This window comes from Musa acuminata, chromosome BXJ2-8 (genome assembly GCF_036884655.1).
Source record: "Musa acuminata AAA Group cultivar baxijiao chromosome BXJ2-8, Cavendish_Baxijiao_AAA, whole genome shotgun sequence".
Taxonomy (NCBI): domain Eukaryota; kingdom Viridiplantae; phylum Streptophyta; class Magnoliopsida; order Zingiberales; family Musaceae; genus Musa; species Musa acuminata.
The window spans coordinates 7,380,001-7,403,334 of NC_088345.1; the positions used below are offsets into that span (position 1 = coordinate 7,380,001).

At 35.5% G+C, this 23,334-nt stretch overlaps 4 protein-coding genes across 5 annotated transcripts; 2 read left to right on the forward strand and 2 right to left on the reverse strand.

Annotated features, from left to right (window-relative positions):
* Window positions 1-297: 297 nt before the first annotated feature.
* LOC135618160 (bidirectional sugar transporter SWEET16-like) lies at window positions 298-3,480 on the reverse strand. The gene is made up of 6 exons (XM_065119016.1): window positions 3,373-3,480; window positions 3,251-3,287; window positions 2,908-3,118; window positions 2,648-2,809; window positions 1,101-1,220; window positions 298-597 (listed from the first exon to the last, which is right to left on the reverse strand). The coding sequence occupies exons 1-6, from the start codon at window positions 3,404-3,406 to the stop codon at window positions 424-426; spliced, it is 738 nt and encodes a 245-aa protein (XP_064975088.1). The 5' UTR covers window positions 3,407-3,480; the 3' UTR covers window positions 298-423.
* A 725-nt stretch (window positions 3,481-4,205) lies between these two features.
* Window positions 4,206-13,378, forward strand: LOC135618981 (uncharacterized). 2 transcript variants are annotated; one of them, XM_065120501.1, is made up of 9 exons: window positions 4,217-4,355; window positions 4,822-4,906; window positions 7,451-7,532; window positions 7,653-7,720; window positions 8,669-8,766; window positions 9,310-9,446; window positions 10,039-10,106; window positions 12,504-12,567; window positions 13,160-13,378. In XM_065120501.1, the coding sequence occupies exons 2-9, from the start codon at window positions 4,863-4,865 to the stop codon at window positions 13,175-13,177; spliced, it is 579 nt and encodes a 192-aa protein (XP_064976573.1). In that variant the 5' UTR covers window positions 4,217-4,355; window positions 4,822-4,862; the 3' UTR covers window positions 13,178-13,378. The 2 variants fall into 2 exon arrangements, with proteins under 2 accessions (XP_064976574.1, XP_064976573.1); XM_065120502.1 differs by lacking the exon at window positions 4,822-4,906 and having other exon boundaries at window positions 4,206-4,355.
* A 970-nt stretch (window positions 13,379-14,348) lies between these two features.
* Window positions 14,349-17,575, forward strand: LOC103993359 (large ribosomal subunit protein eL18x). The gene is made up of 5 exons (XM_009413388.3): window positions 14,349-14,439; window positions 14,531-14,620; window positions 14,728-14,856; window positions 14,946-15,128; window positions 17,260-17,575. The coding sequence occupies exons 1-5, from the start codon at window positions 14,437-14,439 to the stop codon at window positions 17,416-17,418; spliced, it is 564 nt and encodes a 187-aa protein (XP_009411663.1). The 5' UTR covers window positions 14,349-14,436; the 3' UTR covers window positions 17,419-17,575.
* Window positions 17,576-18,032: 457 nt separating this feature from the next.
* Window positions 18,033-21,152, reverse strand: LOC135618980 (uncharacterized). The gene is made up of 4 exons (XM_065120500.1): window positions 20,779-21,152; window positions 20,507-20,689; window positions 19,095-19,336; window positions 18,033-18,406 (listed from the first exon to the last, which is right to left on the reverse strand). Exons 1-4 carry the CDS (start codon window positions 21,064-21,066, stop codon window positions 18,160-18,162), a joined length of 960 nt encoding a protein of 319 aa, XP_064976572.1. The 5' UTR covers window positions 21,067-21,152; the 3' UTR covers window positions 18,033-18,159.
* Between the last annotated feature and the right edge of the window lie 2,182 nt (window positions 21,153-23,334).

A 23,334-nucleotide genomic window follows, 5' to 3' on the forward strand; every position in this document is an offset into this window, starting at 1 on the left:
GCAGGCCACGTCGACTCACAATCGAAAACACACACACACATATATTGATATTTTAATTTTAAATATAAAGTCTTATTTCAAGAATTGACATATTTCCTCAAATATTCTTGGCTTGTTGTGTAAAATGCCATAAAAAATTGGTGAAGAACAACTGCTATAGTAATTGATGTATGCTTTTAGTTCATGTAACTTTTGCAAATTTTTATTTTTTATTGATGATTATTTTAAAATTAAAATTATGATTAAGCTTTTGAGTCCTTTTAGAGGGTTACCAGTGCCAAAAATTACAAGGGAATATAGACAAATGTGAAATTTATGGCTAGCGACATTAATTAAGATAAACATATAATAAAACCATGCTAATTTAAGGAATCATGAAGCATAAAAAACATCATAACCCCTAAGAGGCTTATTATCAAGCTTTTAGATATGAGCTTCTTCATCAGCCTCATGTTCACTGTTTGAGTTAATCAGCTGTTGATGCTGCCATTCTTCTTCATGTGAATCCCCTAATTGCTTTGAGGCTTTAGCATTCACATAGATTAGATATACGATCAATTGAATTGTTCCCAGAATAAGGCCAATTCCATTGGGTATCTGCAAGAAAAGAAAACCTTGTGTCATATAATAAACATGTAATAATCATCTCAAGACCCTTAAGATCGAGACAAATATCAACTAAGTTTTTTAGTTTTTGTCCTTTTGATGGGTCATGAAAATAAACATTAGAAATAAATTAACATTGCAATTAAGATAAATGAACAAGAAATTCACAGAGTAAAATATTAATTAGAGGGATATACACAAAAAAAATAAAATTGAATGATCATATTCTCTCTCTCTCTCTCTCTCTCTCTCTCTCTCTCTCTCTCTCTCTCTCTCTTAGATTAAAAATAAAATCCTTTTAGGGTAGTAATTAGGCAAGTTATACTCATGAATCATAATGTTGGAAAATAATAAAATGTTAGTAATAATGCAAGAGGTTTGACTGATCTTAAGAACATAAGGAACAATGATCGAAATATTTAATTGTTAGTAATAAAACAACAGAGAAATTTGATGTAAAACTAATGAATCAGTCGAAGGAAGGAGAAACATACCCCAAGAAAGATATCTTTATCCAATATCGCATAGACTGTCCAAATTCCTCCATTAAGAAAGAGAAAGAAGGAAAGAAAGAAAGGCATATACTCCACACTCTTTGTTGTGATCACAGTTTTCTGTACACATATTGAAAACAAACGCATTGATTATTCTTGTCATGTAACTCAAAGTATTAAGTGAATTCTAAAACATATATTTGAGACCTCTTCTTGGCATACCCTACCAAAATTTTCTTGTAATTCATTCAATAACAAAAAAAATGCAGTATTAAACTAAAATTACAAGTTTCACTATATTCCTTGAAATGTATACTTCAAGCTTGAAGCATTTGCTAAGCATATGAAACGATTAAGAACTTTTCATCTCTTTCTTTCTTGATTTTTTTATGGAAAAAGAATGACTCCTAAGAAACACTGACAATGCTGAGGGAATTTGAGAGACACTATCAACTTAATTATCTAAGACCAATGCTTTGGCTAAAGAAATTGTCACCATATGGATCCATAGATTGCAAGGACAATCCGAGCAATTGCCTCATCCTTTGTGACTGTTCTCCCAAATCTGATATGTAGCTCTATGTATGATCATACACAGGCCACGATGCCGATTGGGACGATGTAACTTGTCGTTGCATCCCATCCACCATTGGATTTTGATTAGATCCTCTTTTATATGTGTCCTCACTTTATTCTAAACAAGTGAGTGGATGAGACGAAAAAAAGGGATTGGACGAATGATGCCGACAAAGCTTAAATAGATTTTTATGTAGCATGTCGTGCCCACACATAGATCGGATTATTCACGATAATAAGATATGCTATCATATGTATTATGTTGCTACCGATGACCAAATACCATATAGGAAGATATCCAGCATTTGGAGGACCTTTTTATAAATAACAAGTATTAAAGGACTTAATTCACAAAAGATTAAACACTTAAAAACGAACGTGTTTTTGCACATCTGTCCTTTGGAAGTTTTAATATAGCATAAACGCCCTTATCAATTTTGATATAATTAATATATAACTTTAATATTTTAAAACAGAAGGAGACAGATGTCGTGAGTTGTCCGATAGGTCCACTTATTTGACTCCAACACGTGCTCGATATCTGTGGTCTCAAGTCAATTGGTTGTAGTCCAACACAAACCACACACCGACCCCCATATTATTGGTGCTATGCATGCGAGGAACGAGACAGCGATCTGATCAGCAACCTTCTTCCCCAGCGTTCACAAAATCTGGGAAGCAATCATGGATAGCACACCACGTATATCTCGATTCCAGGAATAGAACAGATAAGCTACTGGTACTTGCAAGCTCTTCAAGTAACCAAAGGGAAAAGAAGAAGGAAATTAGGTCCCTATCACTCACGAGCTGACAGCCAATCTTTGATCCTCTTTTCACCCACTATATTAATGCAGTATATGAGATGCGTCTTTGTTCTTAGATCGTCAGTAGCTCATGATTTGCAAAGTTACTTGTAGAGCATGTAGATCAACTAAAATTTAGATTGAAGAATATGGAAGAATCCGGCTTACCATTGCAGCAAGTGGTGATCCATACATGAACACATTGAGACAGGCACATATGGTTCCTATCACCATCACCCTCAAGCTTCCGTGGACGGCCAAGCTTGTGACCAGAACCACCGCTCCCAAGAAACCGACGTCCAGTGCGGCGACCAGCACAGCCGTCTTAGCCTTTGAGCACACCACAAAGCTCATGATCAGGTGAGTTAATCCAAAGCTATCGTTAACATTCGCAATGGCAAGCACTCCTCACGTACGTACGTACGTACCCTCAGCTGTGGAGTAGCAAATAGGAGGAAGAGGGTGACGTAGACTGCTTCCATGACGACGCCGACGCCGTTGACGGTGGCGACCAGTAAGCCGCCGGGCTTTGTGATGCCGTAGTACACCCAGAGAGAGGAGCTGAGGAGGGTGACGACGTAGGGAGCCGACTCGAAGTCTTCGGTCGAACGGCTTCTCGCTATCCTCCAAAACGTTTTGCTGTTTGGGTGAACGGATTGAAAGATACTTGTTAGATAGATAGTACGCAAAACATTCATCGCGTAGAGAGACTGCAATATATCCATCATTCATATGCTTCCGAGATGAAGCTCGTATATCAGCATGACTTACATGGGAGAAGCAAAGACCAGAACTGAGATAATATTCCCTGCAAGATCCACAGACCAGTAGGTCATTTGAGGGAGAAGGCTGAAACGGAAATAAGATGTAACTCGAACGGCTATAGAGCTCACCGATCACTCCTACAACGAGCAGTGAGGCTTCCATTGCTGAAGGACGCTCGAGGAGAAAAATGGGGAAGAAGAGGAAGATGGACTGACCCAATAGTATTAGGGATGCACATAAGAGTATATTGGGTGCATATATAATATATTAGGTTACTATTATTAGGTGTAGGTGGCCCCTCAAAGCTGCTCGAAAGCAGTGCCACGTCATGCATTACTGTGTGATCAACGTAAGGCTTCGGAGTCCATGGCTTCATTTCAACGGTTGAGGTTAAAATAAGAAAGAACAACGAATATAGTTATTAAAAATAAAATAAAATAAAAAAGATGAAGATCTATAAAGAACTTAGTAAAAACTATAAATAATAATAATTTAAATACTTAATTTAATTATTACGTAGTGAAGAAACATGTGATAGCCAATCTTTTAGGTTAAGAACTCGTGATATCAATCCTTGAAGGAGTCAAGATTAGAGCTGCTTGAGTGAAAGTGAAAGGCCCTAAAAGGATGGGACCCCTCGATGGTGCCATTGTGATGGAACGTGTAACCACTGATTTGAATTGATTTCTCCTCTATTGGCATTAATGTTTAATGCCATATGTGTGATTTCGAGCAATAATTTTAATGACATTTGTAATTTTTTAGTTAACAAGTCATATCAACTCCTCCCAAAAGAATAATTTTAATGCCGTTTCTGTTGCATATAAATGCCATTAAAAAAAATCTAGTTTATAACGACCCGTTACATTTCGTTATGTAACAGTTATGCACAACCGCAACATTATTTGTTCGTTATATACCGGACGTTTTGTTTTTATTATGACGCCCGTTATCTTTTAGCGTTCGACTCACGTGCGCTTGCCGGCTCGATCCGCTTCATCTCCAAGCGACACCTTCCTCTCTCCGATCCGACGTCCCCTTCCTCTCGTTCGTCGCAATCCGTTGCTCCTCGCTCGATCTCTCTCCCCTTCTTCTACACTATGTTCAAAAAGTGAGCCGTCTCTCTAGACCTAAATATTAATTCCCCTGAACTTTTTTTTGCCTTTTCTTTGTGAATCTTTCTTTTGAGTTTCGGATTAGGTATTGTTATGCCGATTTATGTTTCGATCGATATGGTGTGGGTTTTGTTTCTCTTGGCGCCATGAATGCGTGTGATTTTAGGGTTTCACTCACCGACCTCTGAGTTCAACTGTTTCTTGTGCTGGGGTTTGTTTCAAATGCCTCTTTTAGTCGTTCTAAGGGGGTTTGGTGGGTCGTTGTTAGCTTATCATTTGCACATATAGATTCACAGGCTGTATGATCGGTTTATTTGACTATTTACTACAAGATTCATTTTCTAAAAGGTCTGTTGATCGACTGATGATCCTACGACGTGATGTTGATTTTCTTTTGGTATTATCTGCTGTCGGTAATATATGTGTTATTGTGAGATTTTTTTTATTTTGGGGGAGGTGAAGAAGGATCAGTTGGAGATGAATGGATAACATTGCGACTGGTAATGCATAAAGGGAGTGTAGATGCTGCTGTGAAGCTCCGAAGCAGGTTATGGCAACGTAAATAATTGTTTTATTTGTAGCCCTAGTATAATGATTAATCATATAAGCAGCTGATAATTACAGCTAGATAGGAAAGTCATTGTGCAAGTAAGAAAAGAGGAAGCTACCCTATCTTGGTCATATTTCCGTTGAAATGTTGATTGGAAAAGAATGGGAAGAATAAACGAAAAAAGGGATGAAAATGGAAAGTTTGATGTGAGATCAGGATCCCTGTGTTTGATGCTTAAGAACCTAAATGAATCTGCATATAATCTTTACTGTGGTCTCTCTCTCTCTCTCTCTCTCTCTCTTTGACATTCTCAAATCCTATAGAAAAGAATAATTTTTTTGCTCTTAATACTCTTCTCCTAGATCAGACTTTCACTGCTTATACCAGGTGAAGTTCTCTTTTGCTAAGCATCATGCTTGTGTAATAGATGGACTGTATGTATATTGATATACAATTTTGAATCCAAGTACTATCCGATATCTGAATCCAGATCCTGCTTTTCTAGGTCTTTTATGAATTCTTTTATACTTTTGATTTAACAGATTCACATTTGCACTGCATCTGAATTTGGGTCCAGTTAATATCTGTATCTAAATATTTGAATCCAGCTCTATCTGGTTTAGGCCAGACATTATCCAATCTGTTTCGCTTAAGCAAATTATTGTTGTTTTATACTACACTCCTTTTCCATTTCTTTTTTCTTTTCCTTCTGATCATTTTCTTCTCTTTTCCTTTTTGGGGGCTGATGGGGAATTACCACTATAGGTGTTCTGAAGTTCTGTTTTTATGTTTTTGCTTTGGTGTAGGAGGTTTAATTGGTAGATAGCATATAGAAGAGCTACTTGATGATTTAGTAGATAAATTTGGCTGGTGAATTGTTTTATATTGATGAATTACTTATGCCATTCTCCACATGTGAATGTTCTTTTGTGTTTCCTCTGGTCTATGAAAAGGATCCTTATCTTTGAGATGCAAAATTTAGTCACACCTTATTTTTCCTTTGTATAGCTATCATATTTTATACAATCTATGAGAAAATATTTGTGATTTTGTAAAAAGGATAAAAGTAATCAATAATGGTTAGTAGAGATTATATCATTGCCTTCATACATCATGGTATCTGCATAGCCATCTAGGGGATCATATCTCTATTAATATGAGATGGTTGATGCCGTAATCACCTAGGAAATAGGACATTATATATCATGATACAGGCTCATATATGTGATGCGCCACTTAGATTGATTTGTAATGCATAGGTGAAGATTTGAAGCATTATTTTATATCGTGATATCACTTAGTTCACTTGCTACCATGTTCAAAATTTCAGTCACCAAAGCTGTACTGGTGCCAAACTGATATAGGTATGGTACATACTAGCATGTGACATATGGTATGCTAGCATATTGATTGGCACTAAGAAGGGAGTAGGAGGAGGAGACCCAGAGTAGATGAGGAGGAAAAGGAGGTTGAGGAGGAAGAGAAGAAGAAGAAGAAAAGGAGGAGAAGGAGAAGAAGAGCTGGAGTAGAGGAGGAGGAGATTATGAAGAAAAGGTAGAGAAGAGTAGGAGGAGGAGGAGCAAGAGGACGTTGAGGAGGGAGAGGAGGAGAAGAAGAAAAGGAGGAGGAGAGAAGAAGACAAAGAAAAGGAGGAGGAGGACGAGGAGGTTGATGAGGAAGAGGAGGAGATTAAGAAGAAGAGGAGGTGCAAACTAAGAGGAGGAAGAGGAAGAGTAAGTATTGCGTGGGTCATTGGGCAAGTGATGGCAGGTGACGAGCGAAGGCAGCGGCACTAGGCAAAACCCCTTTTCGGTTAAGGTAGAAAGAAAGTGGGAGTTTTGAAAATTCTAAACCCTAAAATCTAAAAAAATAAATTCAAACTGGGCATACCACCTAATTTATGCAGGCTTCCAGGCAGTAACCTGCAAACTGGACAAGACTGTAAAACCCTTGGTCCGCGTGTGGTTCAGCCTCAGATTGATAAATGCAATCTAATACAGACTGATCCAAGCAGTCTTTTGAGCCATGCTTGTTACATAAGTAAGATATCTTGTCATAGTGAATATCAACCATGCATTTAGTTGGGTCAAAAAAGATTATGGTAGAAGAGTTGAAATCTATGAAATCATTGATATTTAAATAGTTTCGTGCTTTCTTATATTGAGTTTCTTTTGAATGGAACGTATAACATTCCATTGAAAGGATCGTTTAACTATGTCTGTAATTGAATTGCACATTTCAAAAGCTTCCTATTGCATTTATCATTTCTTGGAATGCACTTGTATCTCAGTTGCAGAAAAGCATTTAAAGAGTCCTAACATATGTTTTGCAGAAAAGTAATTTCTCTTTATAATTTGTTGGAGGTTAAGTTTGAACGAAAGGTCCATGATCATCATTTTACTAAACATATGTTTTGGGCATTTAATGTGAATGAAATTTGATTCTTGTCTTCAACTAAAAGAGTTGATTTTTACCTTGGTTTAGAAATTCATGTTTCTTGAGTCATATATTTCTGAAAATTGTACTAGTATTTTTTTGAAGATTCTCCCTGGAGGATATATCTGCACAAAACCAAGTGAAGGCATCCGTACAAAGGAAGATTCGTCAAAGCATTGCTGATGAGGTCTGCATTCAATGAAGACTCAATTCTTCTCCAATGTGTTCCTTTTACTGCAATGCAACTCTTACACACCTCCTTGTTCCTTTGCATAATTATATCTGATATTATCACTCCATCTTACAGTACCCTGGTCTTGAACCTTTATTAGACGACATACTCCCTAAAAAGGCACCTCTGATTGTTACAAAATGGTTAGTATAGCATTTTCACTTACATCTTTTAGAACTTAGTCATGTCAAGCAAAAAAAGCATTTTTATGGATCTGCGTGTTACTATACCGTAGCATTTATATTATGTGAATCACTAATAGGTTACAAGTAATCTCTTCTATTCCTCTTGGCATTATGCTATTTTTGGGAAATATAATTTTTTAGTGGTTGTTTAAGGTATTATTTTGAAATTTTCATTATTATATTTTTTTCTGTAGTTTGAATCTTTGATTTTGCAGTTTCTTTGGACCAATCACCCATTCTTTTGTTCTGACCACCCAAATTGATCAACGTTGATTTAGAATGCATTCCTGATACTTCTTTTTTTCAAACAGCAGATGTTGTTTCCTATTTCGATTTGTAAAACCTAGAATTTTAATTAGAAATTTTGCATACACAACTCAATCTGGTTAAATTTGTGCTGTTGTTTTATTAGATATTTCTAATAGTTAAAATTTTAGTATCAAATGTCTTTTTAATAAATTTGTTGGTGTTTTTATTTAATTAAGGGATGTACTTCTTTTTGTAGAGCATACAAACTTCAGTTTAGTGATAAGATCTACAAGTATTCCTGGTTTGTGTAAGAAATAACCTAACAATGTCATAGAGACTTCTTGTTTGATGTGCATATTGGATTTTTTTTGTAACCTAGTATTTGTGTTGATTATGTAGCATTCAGCAAACTTACGTGTTCAATGTTATAGAGACTCTTTCTTTGGATTTTGTTCTCTTACACTTTTCAACCTCTGTATATTGGAAGTTTGAGGCACTGAACATCCTTCAAATGATTTACTTATTTGAACAAATTTATAATTTTTTTGTTTAAGTATGCATGATATTGCTGGTTGCTAGTGATTAGGAATTGTCTAAAATAAACTCAAGTATACAAGTGGATGCCTAATTAACATTATTTTTATTCTCTTTATCTAGTCAAAATCATCTGAATCTTGTGGTGGTGAATAATGTGCCACTTTTTTTCAACATTCGTGATGGACCTTATATGCCAACGCTGAGGCTTCTTCATCAATGTAATGTGTCACTTCTACTCTTTTTCTTTCCAGAGTAACTAAATTTTGGTCCTCAAATTTGCTATTGGAAAATTGTTGTTTATTGTGTGAATTTCTTGCTCAGATTCTCATCGAGTTTTGATAGAACATAAGTCTATTTGAGGTCCTTATAACTTCAATCTTGTCAGATTTGACTAGTCAGATACCCATTTGTAATTGATATTTGTTATATTACCAACAATCTCACAGTTTGTAGCATGGACAATTTAAATGCTGTCAGGTGCTTCAGAATGCATAAGGACAAGTGTATCATCTACACTTATTTGTATTAATATATGATAAATCCATATGACTTCACAGTAAATTCGAGACTTCGTATCAGCTCTGTGAGTTTTCTAGACAAGCACTAGCAATATATAGGTATATTGGACTTTTGGCTTACTACACATAGGGCCCAACCATGTGGGATTAACTGCATTGATCCTCTCCTGCTATTTGTCTTCATGAAATGATAAAGAGCATTTTTATCATTTTCTTCTTTTGCTCTTCAACTTTCTGTTTCAGATCCAGATATAATGAAGAAGTTTCAAGTAGACAGAGGTGCTATCAAGTTTGTCCTATCAGGTGCAAACATAATGTGTCCTGGTCTCACATCCCCTGGCGGTACATTGGATGAGGAAGTGTTGGAGGAAACACCTGTGGTACAGTCTCATCCTGCTTGTATAAATATATTCATCAGAGAACTTAATTCAGTTGATTATTCAGAGTCCTGACCAACAAGTATGGACTTGTCAAACCTAGTAGACCCAGCATTAGGATGACCCGAGGAGCAGCTATATTTGCTTAAAAAAATATTTTGAACAAATTCTGCTACTCGTCGTGGAAACCCTGTTATTATAAATTAATAAATTATTATATACCAACAGTAACATATTATTGTGGTGTATGATGTCACTATGCCTCAAGTCTGTGTTAGATAGATCTGGACATGCAACCTTTCTACATATACTTGCATTCCTTGACTGTGAGGTACTAGATTAATAAAGCTGCACTTAGTGGGTACTCTGCTAACAATTGGAAAAAGTAAAATTCGATATGCAGGGACTTAGAGTTAAAATATCAGTAAAAAATAACTTATATCACATGTACTCTTTGTGCAGTGAATCAGAGAGTCAGTATTTGAAAAATAATAGTTCAGATTACTTGTAGTTTTTTGTGATCTGACTTCACTGCAAGGTAGATCGTGGCTTGTGTTAATCGTGATAATAAGAGGTTTATGTTTTCCCTTTTCAGGCCATAATGGCTGAAGGAAAGCAACATGCATTGGCTATTGGGTATACAAAACTATCAGCAAAAGACATGTACGTTTTTCTTACTCAATTGTTTTATGTAGCTCATATGTTCACCTTTTTTATCCTTCTCATTTTAAGACCAGTGGACTAACTGGTAAAATCATGTCTTATTCTAAACTGGATTGATTTAACAATTTTAAAAATTTATCTACAGATATCAAAGATTTAGGTTCATAATTTAAAAAATTATACTTGAATAATGGAAAAATGACAGATCTATGGTGGATTTGCATGGATCTATCGGATACGTGGAACCATCAGATATGCAAGGTTCTGTACTGATCATAGGTGGACTTGTACCATCTTGTCCGGATCTATGCTGATATAGCTTAGATTCGAATAATCTACACAGAATATGCATAGATCTGTCCTTAGAGAAATAATGTATGCTTAAAACAAAAATTTTAGCCTTAATTTGAGCAAAAAACCCTTCTTAAGCAAGAAATTGAAGTTGTAAATATAAGGATATGATTGGTACTCAGTTTTATTGGGAGAAAAGCTAAGATTGTTCTCTAGAAATCCACTCCATAGCAGGAGAGAAATCTCCAAATCCAATTTATCTGGGAAATTTGGTGGAAAAAGGGAGCACTTGAGAGAAGAAATTAAATAAAATTTGAAGTCGGAAGGAGTTGAAAGTGTGGAGGAAAGCGGATTTTGGGTAAGAGAGGAAAAAATTTTGGGTTGGGTATTGGTTTCTCCTTGGTACAACTCGGTACTAGTAAATATACTAGGCAGTATGCTCAGCACAGTAACTGTAATGGTAACATACCAGGTGAAATTTTATAGTTCACATGCTGGCTCATGGTCAAACTGGTAAATACCTGTTGTACGGATCGGTCCAACCAAAACCTTAAACAATGCGTATAATATTACTCCAAAATAAGCAAGTGTTATTATCTATTACAACCTATATCTTGTTGGATTACCATAACTTTTTTGTGTTACTGACTTCTGTACCAAAGGCAACCACTTGGGCACTCTTCAGTTTAGCACAATACGATTATGGTAAATAGTCAGACATTAGTGGTTGGAATTTTATTATGTAGCTAATATAGGTAATACGGAATCTCATCATAAAATGGTAGGCCACACACACTAAGCTGAGATGTTTTGGGCTGATCTTGGCCCAGACATCTGTGGCCCAGTATTTTTTGCAAAAAGATATTCATTGTTCCTTGTGTTGGTCCCGGCAGGTAGACATACCCTATATTATTGTTTTTCCCCCTCTTGTCTGTAACTGTTAATTGTAGTGCTAAAAGCTACATGGAAAACCACAACCTTGAAACTGCAAAATTCTCATCTCATCAAGTCAGTATTTCTTCTTTAACTGTGAACATATGATCAAACTAGAGGGGTAAATTTGGAATTTGAAAGAGCTGCTTCGCATCTTAAAGGTGCTTTAGTCACTTCTCTGGTCTCTATATAGATGGTTGAAAGTTGAAACCATTCAACTTAAGACTTGTGTTATAGGACACATTTTCCTAGATGACAAGGAAGTGATCGGTTTCCACATTTTTTAGTGAATACTCGCTACTTCACGTCATGTCTTTTAAATGCATCGAAGGCAGCATATCGTGTTTGTTATATGCTAAGGTCTTATTTTCTTTCATCAATTAACCTGTGCTCTTTTCTTAAAGAAAAGGTAAATCTGCTTCCGTCCTTTGATGGACTTACATGACTAGAAGGGCACTAGCAGCAATATTCAGTTAGTAGATACCAATCATTTCAGAGTTGTGCTCAGGGTCGCTAATACAAATTTAGATGGAAGGGAAGTAGTTGCATATTCATGGAGAGTCCAAAATTGTGGATGGTATCATCAGTATGTTCTTTACATTTTTTAAAACTTTTGCTCCTTCATATTCTACAGTTCAGAAAGTGCAGTAGTACCAGTGCTTATTTAAAAAGGTAGAAAGCAACTTCCTTCGAGATATGGCTAATGCCATTAGTATGCATTTAGATGGAAGGAAGCAGTGGCAATATTCATAGAAGAAAGGTTAATACTTTAGAGTTGCCGACAAGATCATCAATATGTCTGTCTTCTGAAGGGTATAAATGAATTTTTGCATCTTCATATTCCAATGGAAGGTGTCATCAAGGATCTTTCAGTATATCAATGTCTTTTGGCATATTGTAGAATGGAAATAAATTACCTCAACTTTGATTCAACCTATCAATGCTTTTATTAGTTTATTATAGCATGCATGATTACTTAGATTTCCTGCATAGTATGGTGACTTTGTTCGGCATTCATTGGCACCACACCGGTGCAATTTTAACTGTTTCTTCATAAAGGTGCGATAAAATAGTGGCTAAAGCAGCCAAAGCCTCATTTTTGTAACCTATGGTCATGTTTTTATTTTGTTAAAATATGCTAAATTTAGAATGTGATTATTGCTCTTGACGCAGAAAGACTATCAACAAGGGAATTGGAGTTGATAATATGCACTATCTGAATGATGGTCTTTGGAAGGTATATTTCTTCTTTCCTTTCTTTCTTGAAATAAAAAAGATTTCTGTAAATATTCTTTTTTTTTTCTTCTCTTCAAGATATATTCTTTTTCACGTTCTGTTTTTTCACATAAATGTATGAGACACATATTTTCACTTTCCAGCCTATATTATAGTATGTCAGTCATCAGTGAAAACTCCACAAATTAAGTTTGTGCATACAAACTGCAGCCATAGTAATAAGAAGAAAGTTGAGATCTGGTCAACCTCGAGAAAACCTATGAACCAAATAACTAGTTGATTCATCTGTGTTACTATGCTAGTATTCACTCATGTAGATAGAGCTGATGAATCAGCATCAGCTCTGATTACCTAATCCGTTGAGTGTTCAATTTATCTCGTTAAGTACAAACCTCCTATGATATTCGGAAGGCAGCTGAAGAAATAAAACATGCAGAACAATGATGCTTTTAGTGATGATTTTATTATGTGCATTCAATTAATTTATTCAGATTTTGAATACTAGATGTTCAATTTCTTTTTACAAACATTGATGACTTTTTTTTTTTTGTGATTTTTAGGATTCTCATATGTGAAATTTGTTTGTGTTACAGATGGAACGATTGGAGTGAGTGGAATAATTTAATAAGTATAAAGTCCCAAGCGTTTGCAGGCAAATCCTTGGAAGGGATGCATACCGCCTTTTTCCCAGTAGTCAATTATGATGTATGAAATCACACTTATATATTAATGGACTATGATCGTGCCATTTTTTGTGAGATTGATTTTAGACTTTTATCATCACTATACTCAGCAAAAGATTTTTATTTTTAGACTTTTGTGATTTGAAGGAGTGACAGAAAAAGTTAATTTGGCCGTTAAAATAGATTTGGTAATTGAATGTTTGTGCAATTTTTTTTGCTTGTTACGCTAAAACAGTGAACATGTATAGAGTAGAATATAAGAGTGTTAAACTAGTTGTAAGCTCACATCAAACCATAGATTAGTTTATTTGCACGGGCAAAAGCCACAAAAAGATATGTTGGTAGGTAAATGGTGAAAGTATAGACGTATATAGTAACTTGTAAGAGAAATCACCTCTTTTTTTAGATGTTCTTTATTCTTTAAGAAAGACAAGAAAAACTTCTTGATCTCATTCTTTTTGTTGTTTGTGTAAGCATATGTCAAACTTCAGTTTTCTTGCGTTGCCACTAGAAGGAAAAGAAATATTTTTTCCTCTTGTTACATAAGATCCAGTCAATCTATATATATATATATATATATATATATATATATTCTGTTTCCTATACAGAGACGAAAAAAAAAGAAATTTTACTTAACTGCGAATTCTATTTGCGGCACGTAATCTTGTATAATTCTAGAGGGCAAATTGAGCTTATGGAATCATAAGATGCACAAAAAAGGTTTTAGCTGAATAGAGATGGAATAAAGTCGATGAAGAAGGATCACATCCCATCCTCGAATCTACTGCGCCCATTCTTTCTTCCCTTGCCTCCTGCCAAACTATATTATACTTCTAAAAATATATAATATTTTTATTATTATAAATCTAATCAAAATAAAAAACATATATTATTTTTATTTAAAAAATCAAATACAATTGTTATTTAGGAGAAATGTGAGGGGCGTTCTCGGAATTCTAACTATAACAGCAGGTTGATCCTCACGCCCCATCATGTTCAACCATCCAACGGTTGAGATCTCACCATCGAAATCCAATGCTCAAGATTTGACAATAAGTTTCCCCTGGTAACCCAAATCAATGGTGCTGTATAAATACCCTCGAAGCATTTCCACCCGCTGGGAATCAGAGCGCCAAAACCCTAGAACCGAAGCGCCGCTAGGAGGAGCCGAGGAACAGCGAGGGGCAATGGTGATCGCATCTCGAACACTCTTTCTCGATTCTTAGCCCTGGTTCTCCCCTGTGCTCTCATTCGGGATTCTCTCTCCTTGGTCCATTTCAGGGTATCGATATCGTCGCCGGCGGCCGGAGCAAGAAGGCGAGGCGCACTGCCCCGAGGTCCGACGACGTCTACCTCAAACTTCTCGTCAAGGTTAAACTGGCTTGCACTCGTTGATTTCGGTTTTTCTGAGCGCTCTCTCACTGGCTCTCACATCAGATCTGACGATGGATTCGTTTCTGTTCTCTCTGTTGGATCAGCTCTATAGGTTCTTGGTGCGGAGGACGGGGAGCAAGTTCAATGCGGTGATACTTAAGAGGCTTTTTATGAGCAAGATCAACAGGCCCCCGATCTCCCTCAAGAGGCTCATCACTTTCATGAATGGGAAGGTTGGACCTTTCATTGCCTCTAGTTCTTCTCTGTAGAGATTCCGAGATTCGTGACTTGCAATCGTCCTGATTGATTTGATCTCGACCAGGATAATAAGATTGCTGTGATCGTTGGGACCGTGACCGACGATAAGAGAGTTTACGAGGTTCCGGCGCTCAAGGTGACGGCTCTGAGGTTTACGGAGACAGCGAGGGCTAGGATTCTCAAGGCTGGTGGGGAATGCTTGACTTTTGATCAGCTTGCTCTTCGGGCGCCTCTTGGGCAGAACACGGTATACTTTTTCCTTACTTCTGTTTTCTTCTGTCTTGTTTTTCTCGCCATATTATAATCTTATTCTCTTACTATTTCCATTCTGTGAAGTTAGAGGAGTGGTTTTGATGATTTTAGATATGCTACATAGTTGCAAATGAACTAGTCCCTGGTGAGTTGCTGAAGAAACTAAATTGTAGTCCGGAAAAATCTATAGAAATGTTGGAGACTTACCTTTGATTAATTTACTTACATGTACACTCGTAATTGTTAATTTACTTCTGATTCCCTAGATGTTTTTCGATTGAAGGAACTTTATTATGTCTATATCAGATGCTCGTGTGGTCCCTCTTATTATTCTTGTTTTCTCTCTTTTCTCTTTCTGATCTCTCCACTCACAAATTGTTTGTATTTTCTTGGTGAAGAAAATAATCTACCCTGAATTGGTTGTTTTTTTATTTTGGTCATCCATTTTCTTATTCCTTTTTTTCCTAAAATTAAAAAAAGCTTTATTTCTACCCTTGTACAAGCCGTGTTTTGTTTGATTATATGAGATTGACTCCCTAATTGACGTTTCTTGAAGCTTGTTCCTCACAAGTGATGCTTTTTGCTGTGTGAGACTTCATATCTGATTGGACAGCCCACACATTTAGATCGGATGGTTGTATTTATAATTAGTTTAGTGTTGTATGCTGAACCAATGAGAACTTCTGTGGAAATACAAAGTGGCTCATGTAATGAAGAAGAGTGTGACTGTTGTTGGGATGCCTTGATCCATTTTACAGCTATAATGCCATGTAACAGAACCTTCAGAATCTTGCAGTAAATTTGTCCTCCTTTCTCCTGATTTTTTCTCTTGATTGCAGATCCAGCTACTTCTCAACAGAGTGAGGATAATTTCTAAATTGCAACTCAAATTATGCATCTCTTCGTTTTCTATCTTCTCTTGATTCCTTACAGTATTCATCCCACTATATTATTGTATTTATTTTTTATGTGCTCTTATGATGTTTTTCAATTTGATAGTCACTTATTTCTTTGATTGATCTGTGAAATTTAAGGCCATCCTTATTTGGGTATAGAAGCCAATTTAATGATTATTGTAAAACAGGTGCATAGCTAAGGTGATTTTCATGTAGAGATATTAGATAGCCGGTAGTGGGTGATCAGGTGAAGCTGATCAGTAATGTAATACCATAGCACAAACTATCAAAAAATGTTTAGCAATTTATATAATGGACTTCCAAACACTAGATGTTCATCAAGTGTTTATTAGACTAGTTTATGAAGTTGAGCCATACTATATCAAATATCAAAATGTAACATGATGTGATAAGTGTATTAAGTTAATGTGCTACAAAATATCTAAATATTGAAACATAATATAGTCATACACAACCCAGATAATATCAAAATAACAAGATATGATGATCATTCACAGTTTATTATCATCCAAAAGTGGGAAACTAGATACTAGAGGCCAACGTTTTCATGGATAATAAAGAGAGAGATGATTAATGAGAACTGGATAATGGTTATCTCATTTGTCAGATTCTGCAACAGGAGCGAGAAATTGAGAAATAGAATTCAATAGAGGCAGGAAGATAGAATGAGAAAGAGAAAGTTGAGATAGAAAGGTCAGAAGGGTACAGTATGGATGATTGGAGTACAAGTGATGAGTGTACAAACAATCATAATTGGCTAGGTAGAACACTGGATGTTTTGGAGATCTTGTTTTTGTTTCTAATTTTTTATTGAAATGGGCTTTTACTGAGTAAAGCTTTCAATAATATGTGATTGTTATTGGCAAAATACACAAAAAAAAGAACATGCTGGTTCTTATTTTTGAAGATCTGTTTAGAAAATAAAATGGATTGCAAGGATGGCTTTAGTTTTAGGTTCTTTTATACCCTGTCCACTAAATTAGTGCATTAAATTCTTAATGACAAACTAAAGATATTATGACTGTGTTGATGTGTATGCAGACAGTTTCTCATTTATGCTACATTTTAAAATTCTAATATCTTCTAGTGTGTTTTTTGAACTTTGTCTACATAGCTATAATTTTTGTTAGTTTTATCTCAGCATTCTGCAAAATTTCTTGCCTTTGCTTAATTTAACAGTTTCTCACGTATGCTTAATTTAACAAACAGGTACTCCTTAGGGGTCCAAAGAATGCCAGGGAAGCTGTGAAGCACTTTGGTAAAGCACCTGGAGTTCCACACAGCAACACCAAGCCTTATGTCCGATCCAAGGGAAGGAAATTTGAAAGGGCTAGAGGAAGGAGGAACAGCAGGGGATTTAGGGTTTAAGCCGCCTCATATCATATTCTAATTACTTTATGAGAACTAAATGGTACTGTTGTGGCATTAAGGATTTCCTGTTATCATTGCTGTTTTGCTTTTGTTTCGATTTTGTCAAAGAAAAAAGGATTGTTTAGTTCATTTGAGAATTTTATTTTTAATTTGACATGCATGAGTTTAATCTCTTTGTTGCCAAAGCTCTGATCGGAAAACAAGCATAAACAAAGGTTAATGCAACGATGTCACTATGGGAGCCATCAGCAACATTCTTAAGGGTCTCCGTCTCTTGAAGACAACAAAGTCATCAACGATGACAAACCAAGGGAGTCAAGGAGGACAATAAAGGCAGAGCGACGAGATGGAGGCGACCATCGCAACGACCGACCATATCCACCCAAATGAGGTATTTAAGATATTAAAAAAATTACACCAAATGATAAAATTAAAAGCTGAGAGCACTTTCCGGAAAAAAAACCCCAAAAATAATTTTTTTTTTTCTGAAAAATCTCCTAAATTACAAGTCAGATGTCAAAAAGCGAGCTACTTCCAATGACAAACATTCCCGATGCCAACAATAACAACTACTCAGTGCAGAGGAAACTCTTGGTATTGGAAACACTGGCTAAGCAAAATTTATATAATCATTACGTAAGTTATACTTTCCAATTTAAACACCACGAGAGCATTTATTTAGGATACTAAAGTTAAAGAGCTTGTTAACAGAGGTGCAGAAAGTATTTATATGAAGGACTAGAACTTCTTAATGAACTCGTATATGTGATCAGAAATATCATGGGGCCTCTCCTGGTTGATGAAGTGGCCTACTCCTTCCATCACAACAACATCTTGAAGAAATGGAACCAGTTTCTTGAAACCACCCTTGTGTATGTAGTCTTGGACACCTGGCGAATGGTATGTCAAGTCAAGATCCCCAACAATAAACTTCACAGGTACCTTTATTTGGGCCCCAGTCCAAGGTGCTGTGAGCTCCCAGTTCCTATAATCATTTTTATAATAAGTAAATGAACAGAGAAATACAAAGAAGAAACTTGTGTATTGACTTGCAAAATTGAATATTTGGTCAATGAAGTTTCATGATCCTGCTGAATTCTATAATCATGAGATCCTCTTTAACATTATATATTAGAATACTTGGAACTATTTTGATCTTGCATTTTTTTTTTTACATCTTTCTGATATAATTCATAATATTTCTGGTAGACAAAAAATTTCTCTAATTTAAAAAAAAAAACAAGGACAAAAGACTTAGACATACGAGGCAATCGTAAAAGGTGTAAAGTCAGATGGAACACAAAATGTTTAGCAACCATTAGACCACTTGGTTTTCACTCGAACAATCCATCCTGTATGCTTGAACATCTTTGATACTAAACAAAAATTACTAATTGTTCATTTGTAGGTCTCACAGAATGCAGATAGACAACTGAAAATGCTTATATTTATCCAATTAATCATGAACTTGAGATTTTCAAATCTAAACCAAATATATCATCATTAGAAATAAAAATTAATGAATCTTTTCTCGTTTATTTAACCATGGAAGATGCTAATCTTGATTAAGTAGTTAGATCAAAGGCAACAGCTAAATAAATTAATCTATAATGCAAGTAAAATAGCTCATATAAATAATCAATGCTTAGCAAGATACATCTAAATAAACTTACAAGTCCAAGCACCGATAGTAGTTCAATCCTCCAGTAAAGCCTGACTTCTCAAATTTGCTAGCAAAATAGTTTATATCTTCTTCTGACAACCATGTAGGCAAGGCAATAGGAGTTTCAAGAGTACCATCAAATCCTTTCTCCTTAGGTACAATAATGGGTTCTGGCTTGCGATATGTTAAGAACTTTTTAATCAACAAACTAGTCTCAATCTGTGCAAATTCAGCTTCTGTTGCCCCATGTTCCTAATACATCATCATGAAAGTATAATGTAAGAGATGAAGAACAAGATTAAGAAATAGAACTGATGCATTCTCACTCTTTCGAGTAAGAAGTTACATCACCTAACTATAATTTAGACGCATGAACTGTCTAGTTATGGAACTATGCTAGAAATGACACCCACAATCCCGAGCTACAACTAGGGATGGCGATGTGTTGGTTTCTGATTGTTCTCGGTTGAGATTTATGGAGAATATAACTCTGTACACAAAATCTGAACCTAACTCACCAATAAATGTGTAAGCCAGCCCAACTCAAATTACTTGTGTCTCAGCAAATGCATAATGTGGTTAAGCATTTTTTAACCAGCTTTTCAGAAATTTCCTAGGATGTAAGAGGAATGGTAACTTGTCCTATATATAGCAAATAATTCAAGTTATTTGTCACCAAATTGGGTAGATTGAATTGATGCAACAACCGGGTAACAATAACGATGGGGGAAGCCATCCATCTTTATATCATCATTGCCTATAGGTTTAGGAATCATCCATGTATAAAAGAAACAACACTAAGATGTGTTCTGAATTTTGCGACATTAATATACTTTAGTTTTTGCTTATCCCAAATCTGACTCTTCGTTGCTAGACAGCAAAAAAATACATATCAAAGTTTTCTTAGGGCTAGAACCATTGGAAATAAACTTACTAAACCATTCGAAAAATAAAGGAGAAATTTTCATAAAAACAATAGGGTATTAAAAACCAATAAAAATATCAATAATCCTGGTTTGAGTTTCAAAAAAATTTCGTGCTTATAACTTATTTATCTTTGATCATACAAAACATGCAATCTCCAGTATGTAAGAAAAATCATGGATTCATAGCACCCCTAACATATCTAAGAGTAGGGAGAGGCGGGTCGGCGGTCGGGAGTGGAGCTCACGTGATCTCTACTGCTTGTCCAATCGCCAAAGTGGTGGCCGAGATGGGTAAAACGTGAAACTGGCAGGTCCCAATGTTAGGACATATATACCAAGTTTCAAGATTACTAAACCTCCATCACAACTCAGTGCAGGATTAGGTGAAAACCACCAAGCCGATCAGTAAAGGAGTCGATCCAACATTAATTGCGACCGAATCTTGAATGGTCATTTGATCAAACAGGTACCGGGCAGGACACAATAAATTAGCTACCTGGAAGCGGCACATATAGTGGTCGTCCCCAAAGATGGCCCTCAACGAGTCCAACGTCCTGCGGTGAGGGTTCCGAGGGCTAAACGGCACGCTCAAGTTCACCAGCGCCTTCACCTTGTCCGGCCGCAACATGCAGAGCCACCACGCCACGGCCGCGCCCCAATCGTGCCCCACCACAAACACCTGTGCCAATCAGTCCTCCAAATCAAGATATAGGTACACATATAGGAATCGGAAAGGGAATCATCATCGCCATCTGGGAAGCAGGTTACTTGGTCCTGGCCGAGGGCGTGGATGAGGGCGACGAGGTCGCCGACGAGGTGGAGTATGGTGTAGGCGGAGGCTGAGGGAGGGGCGTCGGAGTCGCCGTAGCCGCGGAGGTCGGGGGCGACGGCGCGGTAGCCGCGGGCGGCGAGGGAGGCGATCTGGTGGCGCCAGGAATACCAGAGCTCGGGGAAGCCGTGGACGAAGAGGACGACGGGGCCGTCGCCCTTCTCGGCCACGTGCATGTTGATGCCGTTCACGTGCAGCTTCCGGTGGCTGATCCCTTCCATTCCCATCTCCCTCCCCCTCTCTCGCAAGCTCTTTTGGTGAGACACAAAAGAAAAATGAAGCAAGAGTCTAATGACGTCAACTTTCTTGGCAAGTACACCTTTTCGCACCGTCTTGTCTGTGCCCACTATTCAACCTTCCTTCTTATTAGAAGGGTACAATAATTGAGTAGAATTACCTGTCTACAAATAAACATCCAATTAAATTACTGTTAAGTTTGGGGCACAATTTTCTATTGGACAGTAAAAAATATTTACTGTGGTCTTTTAACTTTATACTTCAGTATGTTGTAGGAAAAAAAAATCTGAAAAATGAATTTTCCTAGCTTTTAATTTTCTTTTATTATGAATGACTATATTATATATATATATATATATATATATATATATGTATATATGTATATGTATATATATGTACATATATATTTATATATATATGTATATATATAATTAGAAGAGAATATATCATTGAGAATAGAGAAGGAACTCAATTGACAAAGAATCCTATAAAATTCCATTTAGGATTTATGGAAACATTTTCCAAAAAAAAATTAGGAATTAGAGCAAGTATATTGAGAGCTTGACTTAAATACAATTATTAGTGATTATTTTCATACTCATCTCTGGTCTACTTATATAAATTGTTAAAGATTTTAAGCTTGTAAAGTAGTAGAGTATTCTTTAGACATCATGCTATTTTCTATTATGTGGGATAATAGATCTCAAGAGATGATGGACGATATTATTTTGATTATTGTCAACAAACTTTATATTCATGGGGAGTACTAGAACTGTAACATTTGATTTGGATCATTCGAACTCGTATGAATTTAGAAAGATTTATTTAAAAATTGGGTAGCTTTTCAAATTATTCCTTTCTAAGTTGGGATGATAAAAGAAGTTTGATGACAATAATAATCTTAAGTTATGATGGTTAGCTTGATTTTGATCATTGATGTCTTAAGCTACGATGGTTTACTCATATCTAAAATAATTTTAATATTTTTAAAAACATAATATATAAGTTCTTCCCGTCAAGTTTGAGTTAACAAACGTTAGATTCTGATTACCTGATATGTTGACTCATAATAAATTATTAATATAATGACATGTACAATTTAGAGTTAATATCTATTTTAACTCCTATAATTTTTGTCATGGATCTCTTAAACCCTTATGGTTTACTAGTGTCTAAAATAATATATATATTTTAAAAAATATAGCATATAAACCCCTTTTGTCAAGTCTAAGTTAACAAATGTTATAGCTTATTTAGACTTGACGAAAGAGGTTTATATACTACGTCTTTTAAAATGTAGAGGTTATTTTACCCATGAGTAAACCATAAGGGCTTAAGATTTTTATGACCAAAACCATAGGAGCTAAATTGAATCTTAATCATAAATTATAAATTTTATTATATTAATATTTTATTGTGAGTCAACATATCACATTCTAACATCTATTAACTTAGACCTGACGGAATGGACATATATGTTATGTTTTTGAAAATGTAAGGATTATTTTAGATATGAGTAAACTATAAAGACTTAATACGTTGATAATCAAAATCAGAGGGGGTTAAAGTGTACTTTAATCCAAAAATATATTAGATAGTAAAAGATAATGTATTAGATTCCAAAGTTCTTGAAAAAAAAAAAATAATAATGAACTTATAATTTTTGGTATTGGAATGTGGGAGGACATGAGGGAGGCATCATTCCCGAACCCGATGGTCTTGAATAGCATAGGCGCATTGGAACATGATCACGTTGATGCCGGTGAGTTGCTGGAAGAACGGAATGCGGATGGCTACGGTGAGTCGAGACCCATACTTGCTGATAAATAATTAGATAAAAAAATAAAAATTATTACATCTGATAGGAGTAATAAATTATATGATAGTTATGATAAATCTGATCATAATTTTAATTATTTTACTATATTATATGTAAATAACAAATCAATAAAAGTAAAACAAATCTCAAAAAATTAATTTTAATATTGAAAAAATACAGGTTGATATTCATTTATCATTTTATATTCGAAAGATTATTATTCCTTAAATCACTAAATGATTTGATAAAAATGAATAACAAAACAATATTACTGAATTCCCGCATTATATTGATATCGTTGTGGATGAACTTATAAAATAATCATAATCGGTAATTTTAAGAATATCTCAAATGGAAAAGAGACGCGTCATTTTCAATTATTGTATGATATATCTACCATAAATATATTATGATAAAGGAATAAAAGAATATCTAATTA